This window comes from Gallinula chloropus, assembly GCF_964237585.1.
Source record: "Gallinula chloropus genome assembly, chromosome: 17".
In the NCBI taxonomy this organism is placed as follows: domain Eukaryota; kingdom Metazoa; phylum Chordata; class Aves; order Gruiformes; family Rallidae; genus Gallinula; species Gallinula chloropus.
Genome location: NC_140102.1, coordinates 12,673,635 through 12,698,480, shown reverse-complemented (window position 1 = coordinate 12,698,480; position 24,846 = coordinate 12,673,635). Strand labels below are relative to the sequence as shown.

The 24,846-nt window shown below is 53.1% G+C and overlaps 1 protein-coding gene across 1 annotated transcript in view; it reads left to right on the top strand.

Moving 5' to 3' along the window:
* Positions 1-24,846, top strand: part of RBM19 (RNA binding motif protein 19) — a gene marked incomplete at its 5' end in the record, with an annotated part of 63,754 nt that overhangs the window by 6,043 nt on the left and 32,865 nt on the right. The window contains 13 exons of the mRNA XM_084272068.1: positions 668-739; positions 1,415-1,615; positions 1,973-2,103; positions 2,492-2,613; positions 3,360-3,456; positions 3,971-4,081; positions 4,541-4,741; positions 5,171-5,288; positions 7,026-7,180; positions 8,325-8,385; positions 10,017-10,096; positions 11,296-11,351; positions 12,532-12,648. Of these exons, the coding sequence (XP_084128194.1) occupies positions 668-739; positions 1,415-1,615; positions 1,973-2,103; positions 2,492-2,613; positions 3,360-3,456; positions 3,971-4,081; positions 4,541-4,741; positions 5,171-5,288; positions 7,026-7,180; positions 8,325-8,385; positions 10,017-10,096; positions 11,296-11,351; positions 12,532-12,648 (1,522 nt within the window). The remainder of the gene's footprint in view (positions 1-667; positions 740-1,414; positions 1,616-1,972; positions 2,104-2,491; positions 2,614-3,359; positions 3,457-3,970; positions 4,082-4,540; positions 4,742-5,170; positions 5,289-7,025; positions 7,181-8,324; positions 8,386-10,016; positions 10,097-11,295; positions 11,352-12,531; positions 12,649-24,846) is intronic.

Below are 24,846 nucleotides of genomic sequence, written 5' to 3'. Positions count from 1 at the left end.
CAGTCACAGCTCTGCTCTTTTCCTCTGCATTCCCAAATCCCTGGCTCAGGTCCCAGTTGCTCCAGCCCTTTCCATGACTTTGCAGCTCGCCTGCCCTAGTTGCTTGTCCATCGAATGCCGGGGGCAGAGTAATGTTGGCTGTGCTCCCTTAGGAGCAGCAGCAGGAGCCTTGCCTTTGATCCAGAACTTTCCTAACCATCCCGAACCATGCCTGGGAAAGCTTTCTTCCCCTGGGATAGCTGCAGCAGCACCCAGGGACTTTTCTGACCTGTGTGTATCAGCTGCAGAGCGGTCTTCAGCCAAGGTGGGTCTCCTGACAGGCTGAAGGAGCAGGTCCTCAGAGCTGGCAGGGGCCTTTGCTATGTGCTCATCTCCTTTCCCAGCCTAACAGCAGATGCACCTTTTATTTGCTCTTGGAGACACCTGTGAAAGCTGACTCCAGCTGTTAAATCGTTCTTCTTTGGCTCACGTGGAGAAACAAGGGTTTAAAAGGCAGCCTTCCAGTCTGCCATGGCCATTTTCAGCCTGGATTGAAACTTTTAATGGGAGCAAACCGCTTTATCTATAGGAATCTATCTTAAAGAAAAGACCAATTCACCTTTAATTAGCCAATTAGTGGTTGTGCCTTCCCCACATGATGCTCAGTTGAACCTTTCCTTCTTCCAAGGTTATATCTTTGTTGACTTGAAGAGCGAAGCAGAAGTGCAAAGGGCCTTGAAGCGAAGAAAAGAATACATAGGTGAGGGCTGTTTGTTCCTGCTTGTTCTGGCTGATGTCGATGGCAGAGTGCTCAGCTGCTGGAGTGTTTGCTGCGGAAGTATCTCCTGTCCTTTTAGGTTTTCTCCAGGCAGATGGTGGGGGTGGTTTCCTCCACTCAGCTGACATGGGATGAACCAGGTTCCGTGTCAGGAGCAGCGTAGAATTGGGAAGTGACTGAGCTGTGCCTGCTGCTCTTTGGCCCCTGGTGCTTGTCACGTGCCTCAAGTGTATCTTGCTCTTGGTGTGGAATGATGCTGTTACAGTCTGGCTGGGATGGTGTTGGGGGTTTGTATGAAGGAATTGGTAATCCCATGTTTGAAGCCTGTTCTTTGCCTAGTCCTTAGCTGAATGGCTAGAATTACATTTGCAGGAATCCTGTGCAGGGTGGGAGGATCTGCTTGGAAGCCTTTGGACAGGCAGAAAGGCTGGAGCTCTCTGGAAGGAAGGGAGACTGTGGAGCAAACACTGTCCTGGTTTTTATGAAGACTTACTGACCTCTTGCAGCCCTCACCCCCTCTTTATTTCTTTTTTTTTAATTATTAAATCAGGCTGAGTTTTGCTTGTCTCACTGTTGCAAGTCTGGGCTCTTTGCATGTTGATATCGACTCCCCCAGCCTTGGGAAGCAACTGATGGGCTTCTGTGTTTGTGGATTAGGTGGACGATGTGTCGAGGTGTTACGGTGCAGGAACACCCCAAAGGAAACTGTTACAGCAAAGCCTGACAACCAGCCATGGCAAAGGAGGAAGAGGGATGATGAGGAAGAGGAGGACTTGGCTGAATCGGGGAGACTCTTTGTCAGGAATCTTCCTTTCACTAGCACTGAGGAGGACTTGGAGAAGATCTTTTCCAAGTATGGTAAGTGTTTGCTGTGGGACAGGGACTCACAGGGGTGTGTCCTTGCTGAGTGTGAGTGGACAAAGCTCAGTGTCCCCCACCTCTCCAATACAGACTCCCCTGGTCTCTTGCTTGGCGTGGCAGCGTGCAGCTGCATGGCTTGGAAACCAGTGCTGGCTCTGTGCTCCTCTGCTCAGCACACGTGCTGCTGTGTATATCTCCCCTCACCCCTCTCATGGCATCTCTGATGCAGCAGGAGGAGCACTTGCCAGTCAGCATAGGCTCTGAGTCGCTGTGGGATGAGGAGAAGGTGGCTTTGGGCAGGAGCTCAGAGCGTGTGAGGGGGCCTCTCTCACACACAGGCCTTGCCTTTTGCAGGACCCCTCTCGGAGATCCATTTCCCCATAGACAGACTGACCAAGAAACCCAAAGGATTTGCCTTCATCACCTACATGATTCCTGAGCATGCAGTGAAGGCCTATGCAGAGCTGGATGGGCAGGTGTTCCAGGTACAGTAACCAATGGTTTCAGTGCAGCTGCTGGGAGTATTTCTTAGTAACATGGCCAGAGTTTGCTTCTGTGGTTTGCTGAAGAGGCTGTGTCCCTCCCTTCTTGCTGGCTGAGGGCACAGAGGCTTTTGGTAAAGCAGCCTGGCTTAAACAGCCCCACAGCTACCAGAGTGTGAGCTGGAGGTGGAAGATGGAGCTCTGAGCCTGTCTCTCACATTGTGTGGCTGCTGTGACTTGCAGTGATGCCTCCTTTGGGGAGGAAGGTCCCTCCTTCCACCTTAGGGTGTTCAACTAGGAGAGGTGACAGAATTTTTCCTGTGCTCTGCTTGGTTCATGAGCTTCTGTGGGTTATTTCAGAGCTGCTGGACCTCTTCTTCCTTCCTTCTAGGGCAGAATGATGCATCTTCTACCATCCACAATCAAAAAGGAGAAAATAGAAGATGCAGATGCTGAAGAGTCTTCCTCCTACAAAAAGCAGAAGGAGGCCAAGGACAAAGCCAACAGTGCCAGGTACAGAGGGGTCTTGTAGACAGGCAAGACAGCACAACTTGCCTAGTTCCCAGGTGGCAGAAACGCCTGTGGGCTCTGCTGATCTCTGCAGAGAAGTCAGTGCAGTATTTATTTGCTCTGCAGCTCTGTGGCCTTTATCTCATACCTCCTTGATTCCTCTGCCTGAGTAGCTCTGGTAGTTCAGTGAGCAGCAGAGGTTGTAAGAAACATGATTTTCACTGGCTTTGCCTATGAGTTTGTTTCTCTCATGCTGGATGTGAGTTGGCCCAATGTTGGAATTCTTTCAGTTTCACATCAGTCAGGTCTTTCTCCTGTCCTTGGCTGCCCCTATTTAGAAAACATGTAGGAACTCTGTCTCTGTGTGATGAATTAGCTTGGAAGTGGCCAGTACTTTGAAACCTGCAGGGGAAGGAATGCAGCCTTGTGCATTTAGACTAGTTGAAAACCCCACATGTCCTTCTGGGCCAGCACCTGACCTTCCAGCTGTAACTGCAGAGCTGTGGCCAGTGACCACAGGGAGGAAGAGCGAAGCTGCCTGCACTGCTGCCCACCGTTCTGCAGCCTCACCAGGGCTGCCTCCCTCATCCTGACCCATCTCTGAGGATCTTCTGCCCTTCTTTCTCTCCAGCTTTTCATCCTGGCTGCTAGTGGTGATGTTCAAAGCTGTTTTTATCCTGAGGCCATTAGGTTGAGATGCAGCGGTGGAGGACAGCCCTGTGTGACCTGGCTCTTCTTTCTCTTTCCAGCTCTCACAACTGGAACACGTTGTTTGTGGGGACGAATGCGGTGGCTGACGCCATTGCTCAGAAGTACAATGCTTCCAAAAGTCAAGTGCTGGACCATGTGAGTTGGGCTCTTGATGGGCTGGGGTGGGAGATGACTTTTCTGTCTGTTTCCTCGTGCCTGGTCTCTCTGTGCAACAACAGCTGCTGTGTCCACAAACACCACAGAGGCTGAGATCATGGATGCTGCAGCCTTTCTGTGGGATCTGAGCCTAACAGTCCCTTTGTTGCTGGAAGACAGAGTCTCAGTCCCAGCTTTCCCATCTGCTTTGTCTTTCTGTGGCTGAATTTTGTGTTTCTACCTAACTAGTTGTTGGGAATTTGCACCCTAAAGCTCAGATCTGTCCTGGAAACTGCTTTGCCTTGAGAAGTGTTCCGACTCCAACAGCACAGCACACCTCCTGACAGCTTCAGAGGAGCTAGAACATTTTACCTACATGCTCTTTGCCAAATTCCCTTTGCATCTGCTTGTGAGAGCAGCAGGAACAGCAGGTGCCCAGCATCTTCCTGGATCAGGCTCTTTGCTTCCCTCTTTTGAGGTTTATCACGTTGTCAACTGATGTTCTTTCCTGCAGGAGAGTAAGGACAGCGTGGCAGTGAGGGTCGCTCTGGGAGAAACCGAGCTGGTCCAGGAAATTCGACGGTTCCTCATTGAAAACGGAGTCAGCCTGGATTCCTTCAGCCAGGTGAGATGCCCAGCTGAAGGCAGCAGTGTGGACCTGCCTCTTCTATATGATGGGCTAGTCCTGGTGTCCTCAGCTCTCTTTGATATTGGTAATTAAATCCTCAGCACCTTGAAGGATTGAACCCCCACACAGGTTAGGAAATGCAGCTGCCATCAGGATGGCATGACAGCTTGCAATCAGCTTGCTGTAGGCAGGGAAAGACTCCTGTGTCTATGCCAAGGTGAATCTGGAGCTGCAGCTTCTTTCCACAAGCATTTGTGGTCCAAGAGGATTGTCCTTGGGTGTGGATCTTGCAGGATGGGTTTGCTAAATGTCTGTTGGGCCTCTTGGGTTCTGGAAAGGGGTGGCACGGAGTGAGAGAGCACGGCATGTTGGATCCAGGATCTTTGGTTAGTAAGGCACCAGGCTTTGATTTTTCTAATTCCAATCTTTCCTTTCTTCTCCACCCAAACGTGGCAGGCTGCTGGTGAGCGGAGTAAAACGGTGATCCTGGTGAAGAACCTCCCTGCTGGCACGAGCGTGGCGGAGCTGGAGGGTGTCTTTGGCAAACACGGCAGTCTGGGCCGGGTGCTGCTGCCAGAAGGAGGCATCACAGCCATTGTGGAGTTCCTGGAGCCAACTGAGGCCAAGCAGGCCTTCACCAGCCTGGCCTACTCCAGGGTGAGCTTGGCAAGGGGTGGGCAGCTGCCCACAGAGAGCGGGTCTTGGTTCCCTGTGAAGCTGCGGAAAGGAGGGCTTGGTACGGATGGGAGGGGCAGAGGGCTTTAAGGGGAGCGAGTTATCCCAGAGCTGCTGGATTTAGGGAGACACACAGTGCATCCTTGTGCAGCAGTGGCTGAACACAGCTCGAGGAGGGGCCTGTGCTTGTCTCAAAGCCTCAGTGGCCTGGAGATGGTTTCTCCTACCTTTTGCAGTAAAGGAGTGCAGTACATCGTGGAGTGTGGTCCTGCATGGGGCTGGATACAGACTGATTCAGTGGAAAAGAGTTTAGCCAGCTGAAAAAGTCACTCAGCCTTTCAGCTGAGGGCAGAGCTTTCTCTTCAGGCCTTGCCCTCCACTCTTTATGTCTCTCCTGTCTTCCCTTTACAGTTTCATTCTGTGCCATTGTACCTGGAATGGGCTCCAGTGGGTGTCTTCTTTGGCCCAGCCCCTCAGAAAGAAACCCTTCAGGCTGCAGAAGAGGAGGGCAGAGCAAGGCTGGCACCTGGTAAGAACCTTGACTTTAAGACAGAGGTATCTGTGGTTGTTTCACCACTCCCAGTGAAACCACCAGTGTTTCACCACTCATCAGTGCTGATGTTCCTGATCCTGTGGGGGTGGAGCCACAAAGCCATCTCCAGGGCCCTTTGGGTCCTAGGTTGTGGATCCCAGTGTGCATTTTTCCTGTGCTACTATGTCAGGCCCCACTGTATGGTTTGTCTGGGTGACATCCCCCCTGCACCCTCCCTCCCTGAGTATAACCTTCCTCCCCATCCTGGGGGCTGTGAAAATTAGACCCTGCCTATATGTTTTAAACCTTTCCAGATCCTTTTAAAAAAGCAAATGAGGATGCCAAAGCAGCGTGGCTTTATGTAGGCTTGTTTTGCTGGAAGGTATTTCAGGACTGAGTCTTTGAGAGGGGGAAGAAAAGCTGATGGAAAGCCTCTTCCCAGGCTGCCAGCTTGCGCCTAGCTCACAGGAGGGCTGGAAGGGCTGAAGGGTCACTTTGGCTGCCTATAACTGAGACCCTCACCTGGGCTTTAAGCACAGGAGCTCCTGGAAGGCTGCTCAGGGCTGATGATGGTCTTTGTGCACCCCTGACCCAGTGCAGGCTCTCCCCCTGTTGAACAGGGGGAAATAAGCCAACAAAAATCACTGAGGGGGGTTGATGCCAGAGGCAGTGTGGAGCATGTCCCTTCCCAGCACAGGATGGGCCGGGCTGTATGGTTGAAGCTGCTCTCAGGTGCCTGGTGAGGAAAGGAGTTGGCAAGTCAGTGGATGGGAGAGTGAGAGCGCTCCTGACTGCTCTCTGATGTCTGATGAGAGCCTAGCCATGCTGCAGTCACTGCTCCAGTGCCCACTCTTCACAGGTCTCTCCTCATCACGTGTCCTCAGTAGCTTTGAGGTCTCTTCGTCACATTAGATGCAGTAGACATTGTCAAGTTATGTTAGAAGTTGGGAAGAGAGGGAAATGGATGGATGGAGGGGATCAAAGTGCAGTTGCCAAAGCTTCCCTCCTTGCGATGGCCAGCCATGTGTACCAGCAGGCTCATCCATTGATCCCCTGTGTGGTGTCAGGGCTTCTGTGAACAGCCCAGCTCACCGCTCCGTCTGGGGCTTTAGCACCCTGGTGCAGGCTGGCTGACTGCCCAACTAAAGCTCCATTCCCTGGTTTTCTGTTCACACCTTTGCCTTTGCAGACCCCCCAAAGCAGGATGTGCACAGAGTAGCGTGTGTCACTCTTGACCTGAGCAAGGTTTTTGAGTTGCACTGTGTGTACCCGTGGCTCCAGAAGCGTTAATGCTGTGGTGAAGCCCTTTAAGGCCACAGCCTCTGTGCTGAATGCAGCTCTTGGTTTCCCTGCAGCATGTGTTTGGGCTCTGCAGAGCGTTCTGCTTCCTGTGCTGCTGGGGATGGTCTTTCCCATCCTGCAGAGAACACTTTGGTGGGAGGTGAGGTTTCAGAGCAGCGCAGAGGCAGGTGTCTGGCCACATCTGATGGGAGCGTGGCTGAGTGCTGGGAAGCAGCTTGGGGGAGTTTCTATGCTCACAGAGTAGGCAGTGTTTTACTTTTCATGGGACTTGTTCTTGTGCTGAGTGTTGAGCTTGCTTCGGTCTGAGTGCCCACCAAGGGCCGACAGAACTGGTCAGTCCCTGCTGGAGTAGTAATAACTACCTGGAGTAGTGGGACACGCCTCCTGGATTTGGCTTCATTACATCTTACAGAGTTGGGCTTCCTGTTTCAGGTGATGACACCAACATGGCTATAAAGGGCTCAGGGGAAGCAGCAGCGCAGGAGGAAGAGGAGGAAGAAGAGGAAGAGGAAGAAGAAAGCATTCCTGGGTGTACCTTGTTCATCAAAAACCTGAACTTTGCCACCACTGAAGACACACTGAAGGAGGTGAGCCATGAGCATTGGAGGGAGGCTGGGGTTTGCATAACATGGAGCAGGAGGGTGTTGAGTGTGTGGCTGGGGACCAGACTGGGATGCCTGGTGGAATAAATCCCTCATTCCTAGCACAGGCTGAACAAAGGAGCTGTACTCTGCTGAAGGCAAGGGGCAAGCTGCTCTCCACCTCTGTTGTGCTGAGGATAAAGTGGTTAAGGAGTTAAACTGTGGCCAGTGTGACCAAACAGGAGATGGGGTTGTACTGGGGCTGGGAACCTCTGCTTTGGGGTTTCAGGCCTCTTAAGACAAACGTATCTGAACCAGTTTTGACTAGGTTTAATTCCACCTCAGGACAGGTGGAGGCAGTAGGAAATCTTTCAAGAGTCCTGGTTTCCCATGCTTTCTGAAGTGCTGCTGTGAGGGACAAGCGCTTGCGCAGCTGCGATGCCGCTCGGTGTGCTCAGGCAGCGGGGGAACAAATGATGGTTTCACTAGGATGGGCTTTTCCTCTGAGGTTCTGCCAGTTGCTGAGCTCTCTGTCCTTTACTGCAGCAGAACACCTGGGAAGAGAGCGTAGCGTGTCCAAAGCCCTGGGGGATATTAATAGCAAAATAGGGAAAAGCAAGTGAGAGTTCCTGTCTCTGCCCCTTCTTGTAGCTGTGGGAAAAGCCCCTTTTCATGACCCAAGAATGTTGGTGCAATGTCTGTGCGCCCTGGAGCTGAGCTCCTCCACCTGGGGACAACAGCACCGGTGACACCCATGTCCCACTGGGTCTGGGGACAAACATAAATGTCCAGAGGAGCACTGGGACTGTCACCCCTCTTTTTCCACCTCCTGGCTGTGATGTGATGGAGGAGTTGCATAGCTGGCTTGTCACTGGAGGGCAGGCCCTCCTACTCCCTGGCCCCCAGTGCTGAGGTGGTGACATTCTGGGGACATGTGCACTGATGTCTTTGGGAGCTGGTGTGTCGGGGGGTGTTTCTACAGCATGTAATTTTGTAAGAGCACTGCACTGGCTGCTTGTCAGGGGCGTGCTGGGGGAGGTGGGGCTGCCAGCCTGCGCTCCTGGCTGGGGAAGAGGGCCGCCTTGTCACTCGAGTTGAGTTGTAAGCCTGTGACAAAGGGAACTGAATCACGTGTCCAAATTCCTTGCAGACATTCTCCAAAGTGGGAGCTGTGAAGAGCTGCACAATATCCAAGAAGAAAGACAAAGCAGGTACTCTAGATGTTGCTGTTCAATTCCTTCCCTCGGCTGGTTGCTGAGGGCTCAGGTGTGGCATTGCTTTAGCATTCATCTGGCTGAGCATTTGTGTTCTCCTTGGCGAAATCCTTATTATTTCTAGAAGTGTGCCTGTTGAAATGGCTGAAAGCAGCAACCAAAAATACCCTGGGGTTCAGTCTAGAAGGTTAAGCTCAATTGTGGGATTTGTGGAGACGTGGCCTTCTCTTGAGATCAGGATAGAGAAGCCAACTCCTTCAGGATTGCAGAAGAGAGTGGGATGCAAGTTGAAAGGAACCGGTGCCCTGCGATGATTAAACCCGCGCACGACATGCTTTATCCCGGATCTACAAGGATACCAGGCTGAATGCTGCGCTGTGTGGGCTTCGCTTGCCTTCTGCTTGCCAGAGCCCAACCCAGCAGGCTGCAGGAACGAGTGCCTGTGCCTGTTGCTTTGTCTGCACTCGCCTTCTGTGTGGTCAGACAGGGAAGAGTTTGCTTAAGATAAGTCCTGGCTACATGGGCTGGATCTTCTTTCTGGATTTTAGGCTAGGGAGTTGGGATGCTTTATGGGGTTTTGCTTTTGCAGGACTCCTCTTTCATGGGATGCTTGAAAACCTGGATCCACTGTAAAAAAACAAACCAAAAAATCACAGTCTTTGGTGCTGCTCACATGTCTGGCTGCAGGTTTGTGGTCAGACAAGACCATTTGAGTGTTGGTGGATCTCACACTGCCTCCCAAAGTGATCCCCCTTGTCGCTGTGGGGCATCTCTGTACCCTTGCTGCCACTCAGGTTTTGAAGCTGGAAACTGGGCGTTAGGTTTTCTCTTGTGCATTTTCCCTTCCCTCACCCAGCCTTAGTTACCGCTCTGGCTCTGGGCAGCGCAGTGTAGGACAGATGCCACCTCCTCTGGTGAGGAGCCAGGACCTGCCTGCCCAGGTTACAGGAGCAGTTGCTCCTTTTCTGCCTGCAGACCCCCAAAGTGTCTTGCATCTCATGTGGAACATGTGGCCTGCACTCGGTGCTGACGGGGAGCGCAGCATGCAGCCCTCCAAACTCAAACAGAGCTCTCATGCTCAGCTCCCAGCAGTGGTCAGCAACTTGCTGCCTGCCACATGTTGGCCAAAAAGAATTCCTGAAGGAGCTGCAGAGGAGACGTGTCTCCTCCGGGGACCAAACTGCCACCCACATGTTGCTGTGCCACAACCAGAGTCTCCCTGTTCCCAGGCAGTCAGGGGTCCCAGCCAAGGTCTGGTCTCACCTCTGTGTGAGCAGGTGTGTGTGTGGCTGTAGGGGCACCGCTCCCCCCAGCAGTGGCTGTGGCTGTTTGCAGGGCTTGGTGCTGATTTACAGCAGTTGCACTGAAACTCTGCAAAGCAAAATCTGGCTCGTGCGCAGCATCCTCTGACGTCAGCACCGAGATGAGCTGTTCCAGAGCGATGAGTCAGCAAGGGGTGCACATGAGGAGCATCAGAGCCAGGGCATGGGCAGGCTGGCCCTTGGCCTGGGCTGTTGGGTTTGGTCTCCCCAGTTTTGGCAATTAATGCTTGCAATTGATTTTAAAACCTCTGCTTAATAAGGCCACGATTTCCTGCTGGGTTAATGAGTCCCCTTCCTCTCTGGCAGGCGCTCTGCTTTCAATGGGCTTCGGGTTTGTGGAGTACAAGAAGCCGGAGAGCGCCCAGAAGGCCCTGCGCCGCCTCCAGGTACGTCAGGCGTTGTCGGTCCAGATTCCTTTCTAGAGACGGTGGGCAAGGGCTTGGGTGAACCATGGAGGCCAAAACGTAGCTGAGGGTGTCAGGGCTACGAGTTATGCTCACAGCCTCCAAAATGGGCCTGGCCTGTGAGGAAGGGATGAGGCCTCATACTGAAGTGTGTTTCCTCACGCTGGTCCCATATGGGGGTGCCAAGAAAATGTGCAGTGATTGAGATTTAATGGGTTTATTCTGGAAGGTTCCAGCTGCAGAGATGAGGGACACCCAGGCCCCTACGTGCAGTAGCTGTTGCTTAATATTTAGCACTGCAGGGCTCGGCCTCGCCCTCTGTGAGCCTGCCATTGCTTCAGGGTCTTGGGGCGTCCTGCCTTCCCCATGCCACGTGCTGCACTCTGAAGGAATAAATCATTCCCCTGCTGCCAGAACAGCATCCAGGTGTTTGTTGGGCACTGCCAGGGTGATGAGAGACAGTTGGAGTGATCCCATCCTAGGCAGATGCAAAGGAAGTGCTCTGTGTAACCCCTGCGTGCTCAGTGACCACAATCCACAAGTCCCACCTTCCAACAGACAGTCATCTCCCATTCCACAGCCTAGGTGGGCTTGGAGTAGACGTAGATTCCCCATCCTTGTGGCAGGCAGAATCCTGGGGAAGAGGGAAAGCAGGACAACAGGTACTTTGTGGAGGGATCAGGCAGACCAGTGTGATGCCCATGTGTATTGTGTGCCCTGGCAGGGCTGGTAAGGCAAGAGGCTGCTCGTTCTCAGGGCTGAGCTACAGGAAGTTCTTTGAGGTGTGGAGGCAAGAGACAGGCGGTTTTCTTGGCTGCCAACGGCCAGCGAGACATCCTTGGCTCATTCCAGAGCAAATGATAACACGGTCACTGCCTTGAGGAGTTTGCAGACTGGAGGGAGAGGAGATCACAGCCCAGGACAGGGAAGCAACTCATCTTTGCCAGTTTAGTGGCAGGGCTGAGGTTTGATGGACAACTAGACCAGGGATGTTGGCTGCTGCTTCCATCAGCCTCGTATCAGAAGCCTCGCCTCGCATGAGCGTTCAACAGAGGAAAACTTGGGCAGGGAGAAGGGGAGGGATAGTAGGGAAGAGCAAGATGTGACATGCTGTGTTTGTATCCTGGAAGCTTAGAAGCTGTTGTGACTTTGATTTTATATTTTACTGTTTTAACTTCTAGGGCTTTTCTGTAGATGGGCACAAGCTGGAAGTGAAAATCTCGGAGAGAGCTGTCAGGTAAAGCTATGTCTCATCTTTCCAGTTACAATCTCTAAGCAGCATGCAGCATGGTGGCACCCCAAAACCAAGCCCAAAGCGTGAACCAGGCACTTGAAGTTTTCTTCCACACTCAAGGAAAAGTTTCCTCTGAAACCTCAGCTATGGTTGCTCAGCATCAGCTGGTAGCCCAGGTTCCAGTGCATTTAAAGAGTTCTTGAACACAGACCTTCTCTGGGTAATGAAATCTTTTACCCTAGTCCATGAGGGAGAACGGTGGCTTAAAAATAATGTTCTGCTGCCAATTCTGATCAAATCAAGACAAATATGGCATGTTGGGTTTTTTCTTCCATGAAAAGAAATTTGGAATTAACTCTTCTTTTCTTGGGCTGTCAGGTGCAGAGGAGGTGAATCTATCTGAAGTTCAAGTCCTGCTTTTTAGAGTTTCCTTCCTAGCTTTTACTCAGTGCAGAATCTTAATCCAGGTGTTTGAAGGTGAATGGTGGCACCTAAAACCTGTCCTTTCAACACTTTGGAAACCCACCTGGAGGAGGTATCTCTGAAAGGTCAGCATTGGTTTGAGCCCTCAGTCCCTGTGGACCAGCAGCAGACTGACAGCTCCCGGTCTGCACTGTGCATTTCAGCTCTTCAGTAAACAATTCACATCCATTTTGACTGTTAAAAATCCCTCCATAGGTGTCCAGCCTGCAAGGCAGGTTGCTTTGCTTTATGAAATAAGCTGCTGTGTTTTCCATTGGGTAAATCCTTACCGTGGCAACTCCAAAGTAACTACTAGAGCCCAGTAATCTATTAAATTAATCTGTGAGTTTTGAGGGCAGTAGGAAAAGAATCAGAATCAGCATTAAGCTGTCTGTTCTAACACGTCACACAGTGCCTTCTCCTGACAGTTGAACGGGTGGGATTTGACACCAAAACAGAAGTCAGCAGCAGAACTGAGCGCGGGGTGGCAGTCAGCAAGCAGGAAGGAGACTTTGATTTTCAGGTGCAGGACTTAAATCACTTAAATTCCTCCCTTCTCAGTGACTGTATGACATTTCCTTGTCACAAGATGCCAGTGAAGGTGTCGATGCAAGCTAGCCAGTGAATGTTTCTGCACCCTAGTTCTGAAGGAGCCAGACAGAATGCAGCGAGTGCGGTGCTGCACCGTGGTCCTGAGCTGCCCCTTCTGTTGACTTCACAGGCCCGCTGTGACATCATCCCGCAAGAAGCAAACTGTCAAGAAGCAGAAGACATCCAAGATCTTGGTCCGAAACATCCCGTTCCAGGCCACTGTCCGGGAAATCAGGGAACTCTTCAGGTAGGAAGGCACTTTCTGTCAGGCGTGTGGAGTGCTCCAGGCTGGAACGGGGGTGGTTTGTCATATGGGGTCTTGCAGTCAGATTGTGAATGTTGTGAGGTTTGTTTCCCTTGTGGAAGTGGACAAGCCTTTTGCTGATGTGACCACACAAGGTGCAGGAGGTGATACCAGTGTAGACATTCTGCCGGTGACATGGAGATTACATAAGCCAGCGTTTTGGCCAGAGCCACTGGGAACTGCCAGGGCCTGGTGGCCTGTCCCCACGTAGCAGCCATCTGTGGAGCTTGCAGGTCAACCTGCAAGTCTGACAAACAATGTAGTGCTGGGTTTATCCTTTCCTCTCATCCAAAGGGTGTGCAGTGCATTTCCCAAGGCTCAGCACACCTGGCTGGGCAGGAGCAACACGAGCTGCTGTGGACAGCTGGCTTGGAAGGTTGGAGCTGGGGCTAGCTCCCTCCTCCATCTGTCCTGCTCATGTGATAGCAGAGCCCCTTCCCCTTGTGGGGGAAGCACTTACATCTCCCTTTCCCTTCCACAAGCCTTGCGCTGTGTGTGCCTCCATGGGGTGTCACCCCGAGTCTGTGAGGGTGCAGGACTGTCCTGCCTGTCGCTCCCTCTCTGGTGAGAAATACCTTGTTAGCCACAACCTGCCCAGGACAGTGCTGAGTGGTGAATGGGGGGGTTGAAGGATCCCAGCCAGGGTTCTGTGTGCTGGCTGGGCTCCGTTTGCTTCGTATCCTCAGCCTGTTGTATAGTGACTCATGAAGCCTTGTAATGCATCCCGAAAAGAAGGGGTGCTTTGCAGAGTACAGCATGTGGCATCCTTACTGCTCCCAGGGTGAGAATCTGTTGCTCGTTGACCCAGGCCATGATCCCTGCTCTGCTGCTGGCTTGCAGAAGGAATTTGGGGCACGTGGCGTCCAGCTCTGCACATTGGTTTTACCCCTGTGCACAGAAAGGGTGATTGCTCCCGCCTGTGGGGTCAGGAGGGGGCTTTTCAGGGGGGTCGTCTGGTCAGGGCCGAGCTGAGGAATCACTTAAACCCTCTGAAACACACCCCCCCCCCCAGACCCTGTGGTGAGACCACCTTGTGAGGAGCTATGGGACAGTGGCTTGGTCCCCTGGCTGCAGGGGAAAGGACATGTCTCCCACACGCGGTAAATTCCACCTACCTTATTGGCTCGAGATGTTCTCGTGGCTCAACCCCAGGTCAGGACAGCAGTTCCCGTGTGGCTGGTAGGCTGTTACCTTCCAAGGTGGGGAGGAGAGCTGTATGCTGCAAGGCTGTTTTGTGGTGGGCTCTGGGGATTTAACTGGATGCAGACTGTGACTTGGCTCTTGCTGGGGGGTGGTGGTACACACCATGGAAAGATCACAGTAGGAGAACAAAAGATTTCTCTTGCTCCTGCGGTGCAGCTTGGATGCTTCTCCTTCCACACTGCCTGCTGAGGCCCTGCTGAAACAGGGCGAACAACCTGGACTTCCAAGTTACTGTGCTGAGCTTTCTTAGCATGTGAGGCACCTCTGATTTACCACCCAACAGCCTGTGGCCACAGACACAGCCTTTGTAAAGCAGAAGCAGACAAAGCCAGGGCGCTCTGTTTGCCTTCTAGGGCTGTGGGCTAAGTTCTAGGTGGTGGGAGGCTTAGGTCTGTCCTAGGACAGATAAACCCAGAAGAGACTGGGGGGGGATGGGGAGAGTTGGTATATGTTTTCCTCCTCTCTTGTCTAGCACCTCAGTGCTGTGGAGTGGGGGTGCAGGAGTGGTCTGATTAATGTTGCAAGGAACACGCAGCTTCCAGCCATGAGCACTGTTGACAGAATTCCTGGAGCGATGCATGAACATCCCTTTCCTTTACCTGGGATATTCAGAGATGTGTTTTGTTTCAAAACAAAAGCCAATGGCCTGGGGAGGTGGAGGGAGGCAGGGGGCACAATTCTTCCTTCGCCCCTGCCATCCCTCCTTCCCTTCAGAGCGGCTAAGACGGGGCATGATGGAGCACTGCTAAACACTCCGTCCTCCCAGACAGCTTTTGTGTAGTGTTAGATCAGACACCTTTGGAGCTCTGGGTTCATTCTGTGTTCAGGAACGTGCCCTACCTGTATTTTGTGACTTATTTATTTGGAACTGCAAGCAGTGGCTTGGCAGCGGGGCGGCACGGGCGCAGGGCTGCAGAGGGCACTCTTAGCCTGCCCAGGAACGGCTGGCTGGGACCACCGTGCCAGGACCGCCAGCCTGGGGACCATCGGGCATCACCATGCCGGGCATCACCGTGCCGGGCAGCAGCCCAGGGCTGATGGGGGGGAAGTTTTGGAGGCCAAGCGTCTCCTCTATTGTTTCACAGGCTTGAAAGCCACTCTCCAGCCCCGTGGCTGATGTCTCCCAGCCCGCTTCCTTCTGCACTGGCTTTTTGTCTTTCCCCATCGCCTGGGCAGAAGCAAAATAAATATCTCAGCACGCACATGTATGTCGTGTGTATGTGTGTGTATTGCCCCAGACAGACAAATACATTCTCCAAACATGTACTCCCAAATATATATGTGTGTGTGTATATATATATATATTGCCCTGAACAAACATCTCTGTGCTTCCAGCTCTGTCAGGGAGCTGTCTTGTCCATTCCTTTCCAACTGGACCCGCCATGGGTGTCAGTGACACTGGAAAAGAGGGAGCTTGAGCAGTTTGAATCCTGGATTTTGAAAGCTGTTGTACCTGTGCTGTTCAGCACTGGAAGCTCAGGAGATCCTGCCCTGGTTGTCTTTACGCCTTTTAAGGTTGTTCGTTCTGGTTCCATGGGTTAAATGCTTGGTCTGGCCCTGTCCCCTGGCTCGTGTTGTGCAGCTCAAGGTAGCCTGTGGCCACCTCTCCTCTACCCTCCCCAGCTGCATGGAGCGATCCCTGCAAACCATGGGGAAAGGCTCTGCGCAGGCTTGGACTTCACTGTGGTCTGGAAGCGGTTGGTGCCCTCCCATCGCATGAACACACGTGTCTTCTGCATCATGAGCACCAGCAGGTTCGGGAACCGTGTTCCCTCAGAGTTCCTCCTGCCTGTCCCTGGTGGCAGGGTGGGTTCCTGGGAGGAAGGATCCCTTGGGAAAGGTTTGTGAGCGGGTGAAAAATTCAGATTGATTTTTCTCCAAGCCCGTAGCTTGCAGGAGGTTCGAAGCAAACGTGGTTCTTTTAATTGTGGAGTGTTGGGGGCTATTGAGTTCTGATGCTGGGGCCAAGGAAAGGAACTGATTAATTTTCTCTGTACAGCTAAAAGTCCTCCACATGCAAAATAGTCTTCTTGCTGCCAGGCTCCTTGAGCCCTGGATGCTGCCCACCATCCACACCAGACGCAATGGCTCTGCTGGGGTGTGTGGTGCTCACTGGGAGCGTGTCCTGCCATCCTCTGCCAGAGGTGTTGGCCCCTCTCCCACCATGGAGGGATATTTTTGAGGGTTTTTTGAGAGCCAATAGGTGTTATTTTCTTCACAGGGAGAAATGCTTTGCAATTACAGGGGCTGCTTTGGGGCTAGGTGTGAAGATTCAGCTTTTGTGGGTGGTTGGGTTCTCCCCCCCTCCCCCCCCCCCCCCCCCATTTTTGTTCTTGATTAGATTCTACTCTTCTCTTTACTACCTGGAAAAACAACAAAAGACAAATGGTCCTTGGTTCTTCCCAAAGAGCCATAGTTCGGGGAGGAGAGACAAAGGACTTGGTATCCCATGAAGGCTGCTAATTTTTGCTGCCAAACTGGGGGGCTTTTGTGGCAAGAGGTTTTATTTTTTTCAAAAGGAGCCCTCGACGTGGCGAGCTGAATTGGAGATCTGTGAAAGGCCATTTTCAGATTGGAGCACTGGCAATTTCTGAAAATTAGGCTCCTTTAAAATCTACCGCATCAGATCCGTGCAGCCTTCGTTGGAGGCTCCAATTAACTGTTTGTAGCATCCTCTGCCACCCTCCTTCCCCCTCTGCGCCAACTTCTGTGACTGTTAACAATAAGGCTGCTTTGCAGTTGGCATGAAATGTCTCAGGATGTGTTCTATTTTCCTCAGAGGGGGAATGATTACATTTAGACCTGTGGGGTGTGGATCCTGGGGCAGCCTGCCTGGACATACCTGGTGCTTGCACCACAGAGGCTGCAGTTCCCAGAGTGGCACCTCAGGTCGTGCTTTTGGGGCTGGCATTTCTTATTTTCTTTCCTTGAGAAATACCTCTGAGAACTCATCATTGGGTCTGTAGGGAGAAATTCTCCTAGAATTGTGACGATTGTGGCTTCCAGCCTTCTCTGGCAGCCAGCTGCAAGAGACACCAACCCTCAAAATCCAGGGTGCGCTCAGCGCTGTGCCTGTGGAAGGTGTGCTGCTGTCCCTCAGGCCGTCCCTTCCTCCTGCCCATAGGAGCTGAGATCAGACACAGTGTGTAAAGCTCTTAAATCACAAAATTATCCTCAGCTCAGAGACCAGACGTGGGTTTGACTGAGGAAGCAGCTGGCAGGGAAAGCAGTGGGAAGGTGTGCCAGGGCCCAGAGCGGCTCATTGGGGTGATCACCTCCATCCTCTGACTGCCCTGTAAAGAAACTGCCCAGTAAAGAAATCACTAATGCATCTCACAGAGCCCCTCGGGGTGGGGGTTTCTCTTCATTTGAACTCCTTTGCTGGCTGTTTTCTCCAATGTGGAGTTTATTGCACCTGGCAAAACAAGCGCCTGGGCCTGATGGGGAGGAAACAGATCTGTTCCCTGTGACAGGGGGGACAGTGCAGACAGCTGCTGGGATGGGACTTTGGAGCTGTGTCTCTTCCAGGAGATGAAAAATCTCTGAAGAAAGACACGCTGGATAAACTGGCAGAGGGTTTTTTTTTAAGGCAGTCTTTATGAAGTTAATTTTATAAGATGATGCCTTTCACTTCTTCTGACCTATTATAATAAAGTGTAGTTATCAGAATGGGCTTTTCATTTCCCATTATAAAGGACACGGTGGTATAATGAATCCGTCTGCCAGACATGCTTGCTGTTCACACCTTTCTCCCAGTAATGGAGTCTACATGACTGGAAACAATTTCTCCTTCCCAGAGTAATGTTGCCCTGTTGGAGCTGTGGAAATCTGCTACCAAAAGGCAGAGGAGGAAAAAAATTAGTCCCTTCATAAACATGTGAGTTTGTTAAGCAAGTGCTGGGCACTGTTAATTAGAATATCCAGTACAAACAGCCCTAGGATGTGCGCTGCTGCAAGCATCACGGGCTCAACAGTCAGAGGTGAGATTAGCCTGCAAGTGATGCTTTTGCTGTTAAAACCCTAGATGTTGTGTTAGGAATGGTTCAAAATCTATTGGTGCCTCCTCTTAGCTGCTTAAAATGTTTCTCTCTGTGCTGTACCCACACGTTTAGATCGTCTGTGAATGTGGGGGGAGCTGTAGAAGTCGTGGCAAGTGTCTGCTCGGGGTGTAAGGGTCTGCTTGAGGAGGTGAAGCTGGTGGGTGGGAGCCCCAGGAGCTGCTGAAGTCTGGTCTGGAGACAGTGGGGCAGACTTGGCGATTCCCTGGTTTGCTTGTTCCTTCTGCCCTCCCACCACACCAGCAGATCTGTCCACAGCCAGATGTCTCCTGGCTATATCGCTCCCTTAGCTCCTTGCTGGGAGTGATGGTCCCCAGCGTGTCCTGCACCCCCCTGAGAAGAGCCAAAGGGCAGATCTTCCTCCCCTGATCAGCACCAGATACCTTGCTCAATTCTTCTCTCATGTTCCTTAGGCCAGTATCAATCGCTTGCTTAATGACCTTTGTGGATTGGGGCTTAGGTGCCTCAGAGTGGCTGCAACTCTGGAGAAGGGCTGGTAGGGTAAGAGCATCAAAACAAGCACTCAGACACTTGGGTAGCCATGCTGCATCCTGCTGGGAGGCATCTGCACAGAACTGAGTCCCTGCAGCCCTCACACCTTGGCTCGCAAGCCCGTTCGTGAAGAGGGTGCACGAAAATGAGTCTGCACAAGCAGAAGGACCCCCATAGCAGCTGGCATCTGTGGGTGCCCTGCACCCCAGCGTTGGGTCAGTGCTGGATCCTGGCTTTCTGGCTTCCCCTGTGAGTCAAGACATTGGGGCTAGAACATGGAAAGACAGTGTTATCTTGCTGTGAGGTGCAAGTTCAGGTAGGAACCCATCAGAAGTGGTTTTGGGAGCGAGACCCGGACTGTGTCTCATTACACAGTTGTGCACTGACAGTAGTAGATGCCCCTGAGTTCAGTGTGGTGCTGGGTGGGATCGCTGCATCGTGTTCTTGAGGAAACAAACGGGTGGTTGGAAAATGTCCAGCCCTTGTTTGAGCTCTGCAGAGCCAGCCCTGAGGTTATAGGCATGTAGTGGGGTGGTGCTTTGCATCCCAGCCCCTGCTTGGGTGCATGTGTGCGCCCTGATGTCTCCAGCACTTTGACCCTGGGTTGGCCTATCTCTAGGGACAGAGACTCTTCCTGGTTTAAAGGTGCCTTCCCAAAACCATGGTTAGAACTGGAGCACAGCAGGGCTGCCCACGTTGGACGGAGCATCCGTGAGCTGGTTGAAGGCCACATCCTGAGGAGATGGGAACGCAGGCGGCTTCCGATGATGCCAGTGGATGATGTGGCACTTTACGTTAATGCTGCCTCTCAGCTTCCTAATTAGGATGCAAGATCTGTGCGTAGGGCTGTGAGTGTCTGAGGAGGAGCGTGTCTGGCGAGGGGGGGCTGCAGGACGCTGCTCTGGATTGAAGCTTTCCACCCAGGTGCTCCCTGTGCCACCAGCTCCTCCTGCTGCCTGGGTCGTGTCTCCCCACATAATTTGAAGGTGCTTGGAGAGAAACGTGTCTCTGTGCGTGTCTTCTGCAGCGTGGCTGGGAGGGTGTTGGGTTGGCTGCTTCCTCCATCCCAGTTCTGCCCCACCAGTGGGTCTTGGGTTTGCAAGGAGCAGGTGGAAGTTTTTACCTGCTCCTTAGCCCCTGCACTCCAGCATCCTTGGGCATCCCTCCTCCCTGCACTTCCAATGCATCGTGTACAGTCTTGTTGTGCACAGCCTGCCCCAGGTGCATCCTTCCAGCGTGGGGGATTTACTGATCCTTGTGTGCTCCTGTGCCTGAACTGGGGTGCCTGGGAGTGGTGTGTGGGGAGATGAAGGTGCATGTGCTCTTTTGGGCACCAACTTGCAGATATGTGCATCAGCCTCGTGAGCTGAGAGCTCTGGCTGAGAGTACCGGGATCTGCTGGGCTGGTCTGTTCCTTTCAGTATCTCAAAAAGCAGGAATTAAACACTTCCTAATTTTGGTCCTTCTTCAAGCCTTCTCATTCAGTGCTGGAAACCCAAACACAGCGACGTTGGGCTGGTATTCAGAGACCAGAAGTGTAACAGGCCACTTTAATTTGGCTATCGGAGCCGTGGGGCGGGGGGAGCACGGTAGGTAGGTGTGCAGTGCTGCTTTTCAGTTTGAATCATAAAGGTGTTTAACCCAGATAAGGAAATGTTTAACTCCCGTTATCTCAACAGGGTTGCTTTAAAGGGTGGATCTTCCCCACCAGCAGAAGGAAGATTTTTCAGCACATGTTTGTCCCTGGCTTGAATATTCAGTGCAATATGCAGGGTTTATATATATATATATATATATTATTTTTCCCCCCTCTCCTGCACTCTGCACTCCCCCTATCCACGGGTCCCCATCTCTGCTGAGGAGTTTTGGGCTGCCTGACTTTGTGCATCTGGTTTTCTGATGGGAGTGAGGGAGTTTCTAGGCTGCTTCCTCTGGACTCCCACCGAAGCGTCTCTTGCCAAGGCACCAACCCCAGCCTAAATATTTTAAGGCACAGACTGGTTGCTCACCAGCATGGAGAGGCCCCGAGGAGGGGGAGAGGTGGGCAGGGACTGCTTTTGAAGTGTCTTACTGAAATACAACTTGTGTTTTCCTGGGCTGGGGAGGGGTTGCTGTTTGTCTGTGCCAAGGAGGACTTGTGTGTGTCTGTGTGTGTGCACACATGGGCTTTTTCTCCTTGGTAGGAGTGAAAACCGAAGCTCACAGGAGCTGCTCTCCTGTAAGTAACCCACAGCCACAAGGTGCTGTTAGTAGCCTAGGGTGTCCTTCTGTCCAAGCTGTTCGGGGGTCCTTCTGTCTGAGCCATCAGGGAGAGCAGCACGTGAGCCTGGGAGGGAGCGCCAGGGGTTACTGCCAGAGCCAGTGGGGGCTGTGGTGGGGCTGGCAGCTGGGGTTTGCAGGGTCTGTCGTGTTCAGATGCCATCACTCACTGTGGAGCTCGTGCCTTGGCCTTTCAATCAAGGAGTGACTGAGCTGAGTATTTTCTGGATCTTGCAGTTCCCCTCTGTGCTGTGTTGGGTGTCTCAGCCAGAGCTCCGGGCACTAACCTACCAGCCCTCCCAGTGCTGTGTGGGCACTTCCTTGTCTCGCCCTATGCCAAGGGCCTGGACCAGCTCCTGATGAGTCAGTTTCTCCTGGGGTGACACCCTGTCTTTGATTTGGTCTCTGTTTGCATTGTTGTTTCTTTAACCTCAAGCCTGCTGCTGCATCCCTACCTCTCCCCTGTGGATGTGATTACAATTAAGGACCTCTCATAGCCCTTCCCTCCCTTGGGGCAGATCCCTTGCCGAACAGGCTTCCTGCAGTTGAGGGCACCAGGAGTTTTCCTGTCTGTGCTCTGGCTCCTTGCTTTTCCCAGAGAAATGAAGCTAAGGCAGATCAGGCTGATCGACTGTCTTCTCACCTCCCTTTCCTCCGCCCCCGGCTGTATCCTCGCACTTCCAGGCGTCTGGCAGAGTAGAGGAGATCTTAAATTTGAGAACTTGGTTCGATTAAGTCTAGGAGGAAGCTCCTGAGGCTCGTCTTCCTCGGAAGGTGGTGTTACAGGATTGAGCTGCTTAGACACCCAGGCGTTCGCAGAAGCTGCTCTCCAAGGTGGGACCCGTTATCTGACCAAGTTCTCATTTTCTTACACACCAGGCAGAGCCACCCTGGGTGAGCCACCCCCTTTGTCCTGCTACTCACAGCCCTGTTTGTTGGCAGAGGGGCTGCCCATTGGGGGCCTGGGCATGCTGGGCTGTGTCCCCCTCATCGGTGGCCTTCTGGGACTCACCCAGGGATGTTTGGAGGACAGACTTGGGTCCCCTTCACCCACCCAGATTTTTTAACTTCTCCTTGGGCAGCCTTTGTTGGAAAGGCAGCAATAATGGCTTTCCCCAGTGCAGCACCGCTGATCCCGGCGTCTCCACAGGCTGGGCATGGTTGCCAGCAGCACCATCAGGATTTGTGCCAAAACTTGCCCTGTGAATTCAGGTGTCAGGTGGGCTGCAGGACCCCTCTCTGGTTCTTTGTAACCCAGGTTTGCCTTTTCCCACCCTTTGATCCTGCTGCCATGCTAGCAGCTGAAGGGTTAAAAGAGTTCAGGGGGTGAGGGGGTGGAGGGGAGGTATTTCAGATGCTCATTACTCACTGCCAACTTCCCCCAAAATCATATTAATTTCACGCTGTCACGCAGGACTGCGCTGTCTCTCCCGTCAGCATCCAGGAGGGTGATGGGGATGGGGGGGGAGCATGGGCCCCCCCCTCCACTTCTGCACCACGGCTGTGGTTTGGAAAGCTCATTTGTAGCCTCCTGCCTCGCTGCGGTACCGACCCAGCGGGACCAGGCTGGAGCTGCTCACCTTGCAGGGGGACCTGGGGAACTGGGGGTGCTTTGCCACGCGCCGCCTCCCGATCATCATTTTCCAACCCGCTGCTTGTGCAAAAACCCCATGAAATTAGGTCTGCTGCAGCGGGGAGGGCTTGGGGAGGGAAAGGAGGAGGGAGGGGAGCCGCCAGCCCACCCTGCCCTACCTGTGGGCAGCGGGGATGCTGCTTCAAAGTTGGTTTTTAACCACTTGCCTCCCTTCCCTTTATTCCCACAAGCGAGCGCAGCCTGGCTCTGCCTGCAGAGATCGCTCCCCCACCTGCCACTGCCTCCTCTCCTGTTTCTCCCCCTTTCTCGGCTGTTCCTTCGCTGTGTCTGCCAGAGCTGTCACCTCTGCGGGGACTTCTCACCGTCACACGAGGTAGGGCTGGGGCTCTGACAGCTCCCACGCAGGCTGGGCGCTCCCGAGCCCATCCTGCCTGGCAGCTCGCTCACTCCCCCCGTGAGGTGCTCTGGCAGCAGGGATTTTGCTCCATCCCTGGCAATTTCTGCTGTTCTGATCCCCAGAAGGTGTCTCAGCTTCTTTCCCACATACGCTCTTGTGTGGTTTTGGGGGGGGGGTTGGGGCTGGAAGGATCCTCTCCTCCCTGTTTCTCTGATCATGTCCCCTATGGCCACGCTTCTTGCAGCGCTTGGCAGAATGCGGCAGCAGGAGGAGGATATGCTGAGTGGGGAGGCACGGTTCTCCCCCCACAGCAGAGAGCTGACAGCCCATCCTATCTGAGACCCAAAGGCTTTATACTGACCCTTGGGAGGGGAGTTACCTGCCTGTGCAGGAGGGTGTCCTGTGAGCCCTGGGGAACTGTGTGACCCCAGAGCCCTGGACCTCCTCTGATTCCTTTCTGAGGTCCCCCCTCCTTGAAAAGGAATGTGAAAATGATGTGTGAACCGGGAGCAGCCTTGTCCTACATAGACCTATCCCTTGGGAACATTAGGGTGCTCACAGTGCAGCGTGTTCCCTGCCTTTGCACTGACCTTAGGGTGGTGAGTGTTGGCAGGAAATCTCTCTGATTGCCTTTCTTGGAGCTCCAGCAGCTGCCAGCACCCAGCACCATGGAGGTACCCAGCCTGCAGGGATGCTTCCCAGTGTTTACTCCTTCCCATGTAGGGGCCTTCCACTTGAAGCCGAGATGTTGCTTCTGGGCAGTATGTGGGACGTTGTGGCCAACAACGGGATGTGGTTTCCCTGCCCTGTTGCTTGGCATCAGTGCAGGAGTTGGAGGAGAGCTCCTGGCTTGGCCAGGGCCTCTGTTCAAGCAGCGTGTCCCTTCTTGGGCAGGCATTACCTGCTCCCATCCCATCCAATCCCTCTGCTCCGGTGTGGGCATGGCAGCTTCTCTGCCAGCACGGAGAGCTGTCTGGCTCTGCTCTGCCTTTAAAAATTAAGATCTGCTTTTGAATGCCCCTGGCCTGGGAGCCTCACAGCAAGAAGACATGAGGTCCCTGCTCTGTTTTCAGCTCCCCACAAGCTGGGTGTCCCTGCCCAGGCAGCCAGGGCTCAAAAGCTGTTGGAAATTCCCCCTCTGGGGAGGGCAAACTCTGACCTTTTTGGGCCCCAGTTGGCCCTGGCAGGTTATTTTTAGGTGTGTTACTGCCTTTCTTTCTTTTCCTCCCAGCATCCATGCCAGTATCACAGCTTGTTCAGGTCTGCTGGTGCAGGCGTTGCTGCTGCATGGAGAAGATGGTTTCTCTTCTACAGTCCCCTAATTTCTCTCTCACATCCACCTGCATGCAGCAGCCACGCTGGGCCAGTGGCATTTGTCAGCAAAGTGCAAGTGTCTGCCCTTGCCTGCAGCCTGTTGTGAGCACCCAGGGTGTCGTGATGAGCTGTCCTGAGGGTTTAGGGGGCAGTGAGGGAGGATGATGGGGAGAGCTTGCACCCTGTTGTACAGATACCCCACTTGGTGCTGCCTTTCACCTGTCCTGCCCAGCTCTGCTGTCTGCACGTCCTTGGCTCCCACCAGAGAGCAGAGCTGCAGCTGCTCAGGCTGTGGGGTTTCTCCGGGGAGTTTAACGCCCGGCCCCAGGGCAGCACCGGTGAGCACAGGCACCAGCTTCCCATGTGTGGACACACACGCTCCTGCTTGTTCCATCCAGCCCCATTCTGGCTGTGCAGCCCTGTGGCACACGTGCTGTCCCACACTGGGGCACAAGGAACAGAGACCTGTCCTGTGATCCAAAACACTGAATGTCCAGCAGTGGCTCTCAAACCAATGCACCAGCACCGAAGGATGCTGCTTGTTATAAATCCTCTCTGGTAGTCCACCAGTCACCCCTAGAATGTAAGAAAAGCCAGCAAGCAGTTGGTTCCACATGCAGGTTTCTTCTCTGTGTCCCATGGCCATAGATCAGCTGGGGTTGTTGACTTCCACCCCCCACTGCTGCTATTTGTGGTGCTGCACATCTCTCTGCTCTTCGTCCGGAGGTTGCAGGGGTGCAGAGCAACGTGCTCTGCTGCAGAAATAGAGTAGAAACATCATCATTGAATCTCATGATGGCTCAGGTAACCCCCTGTCCTCTGGT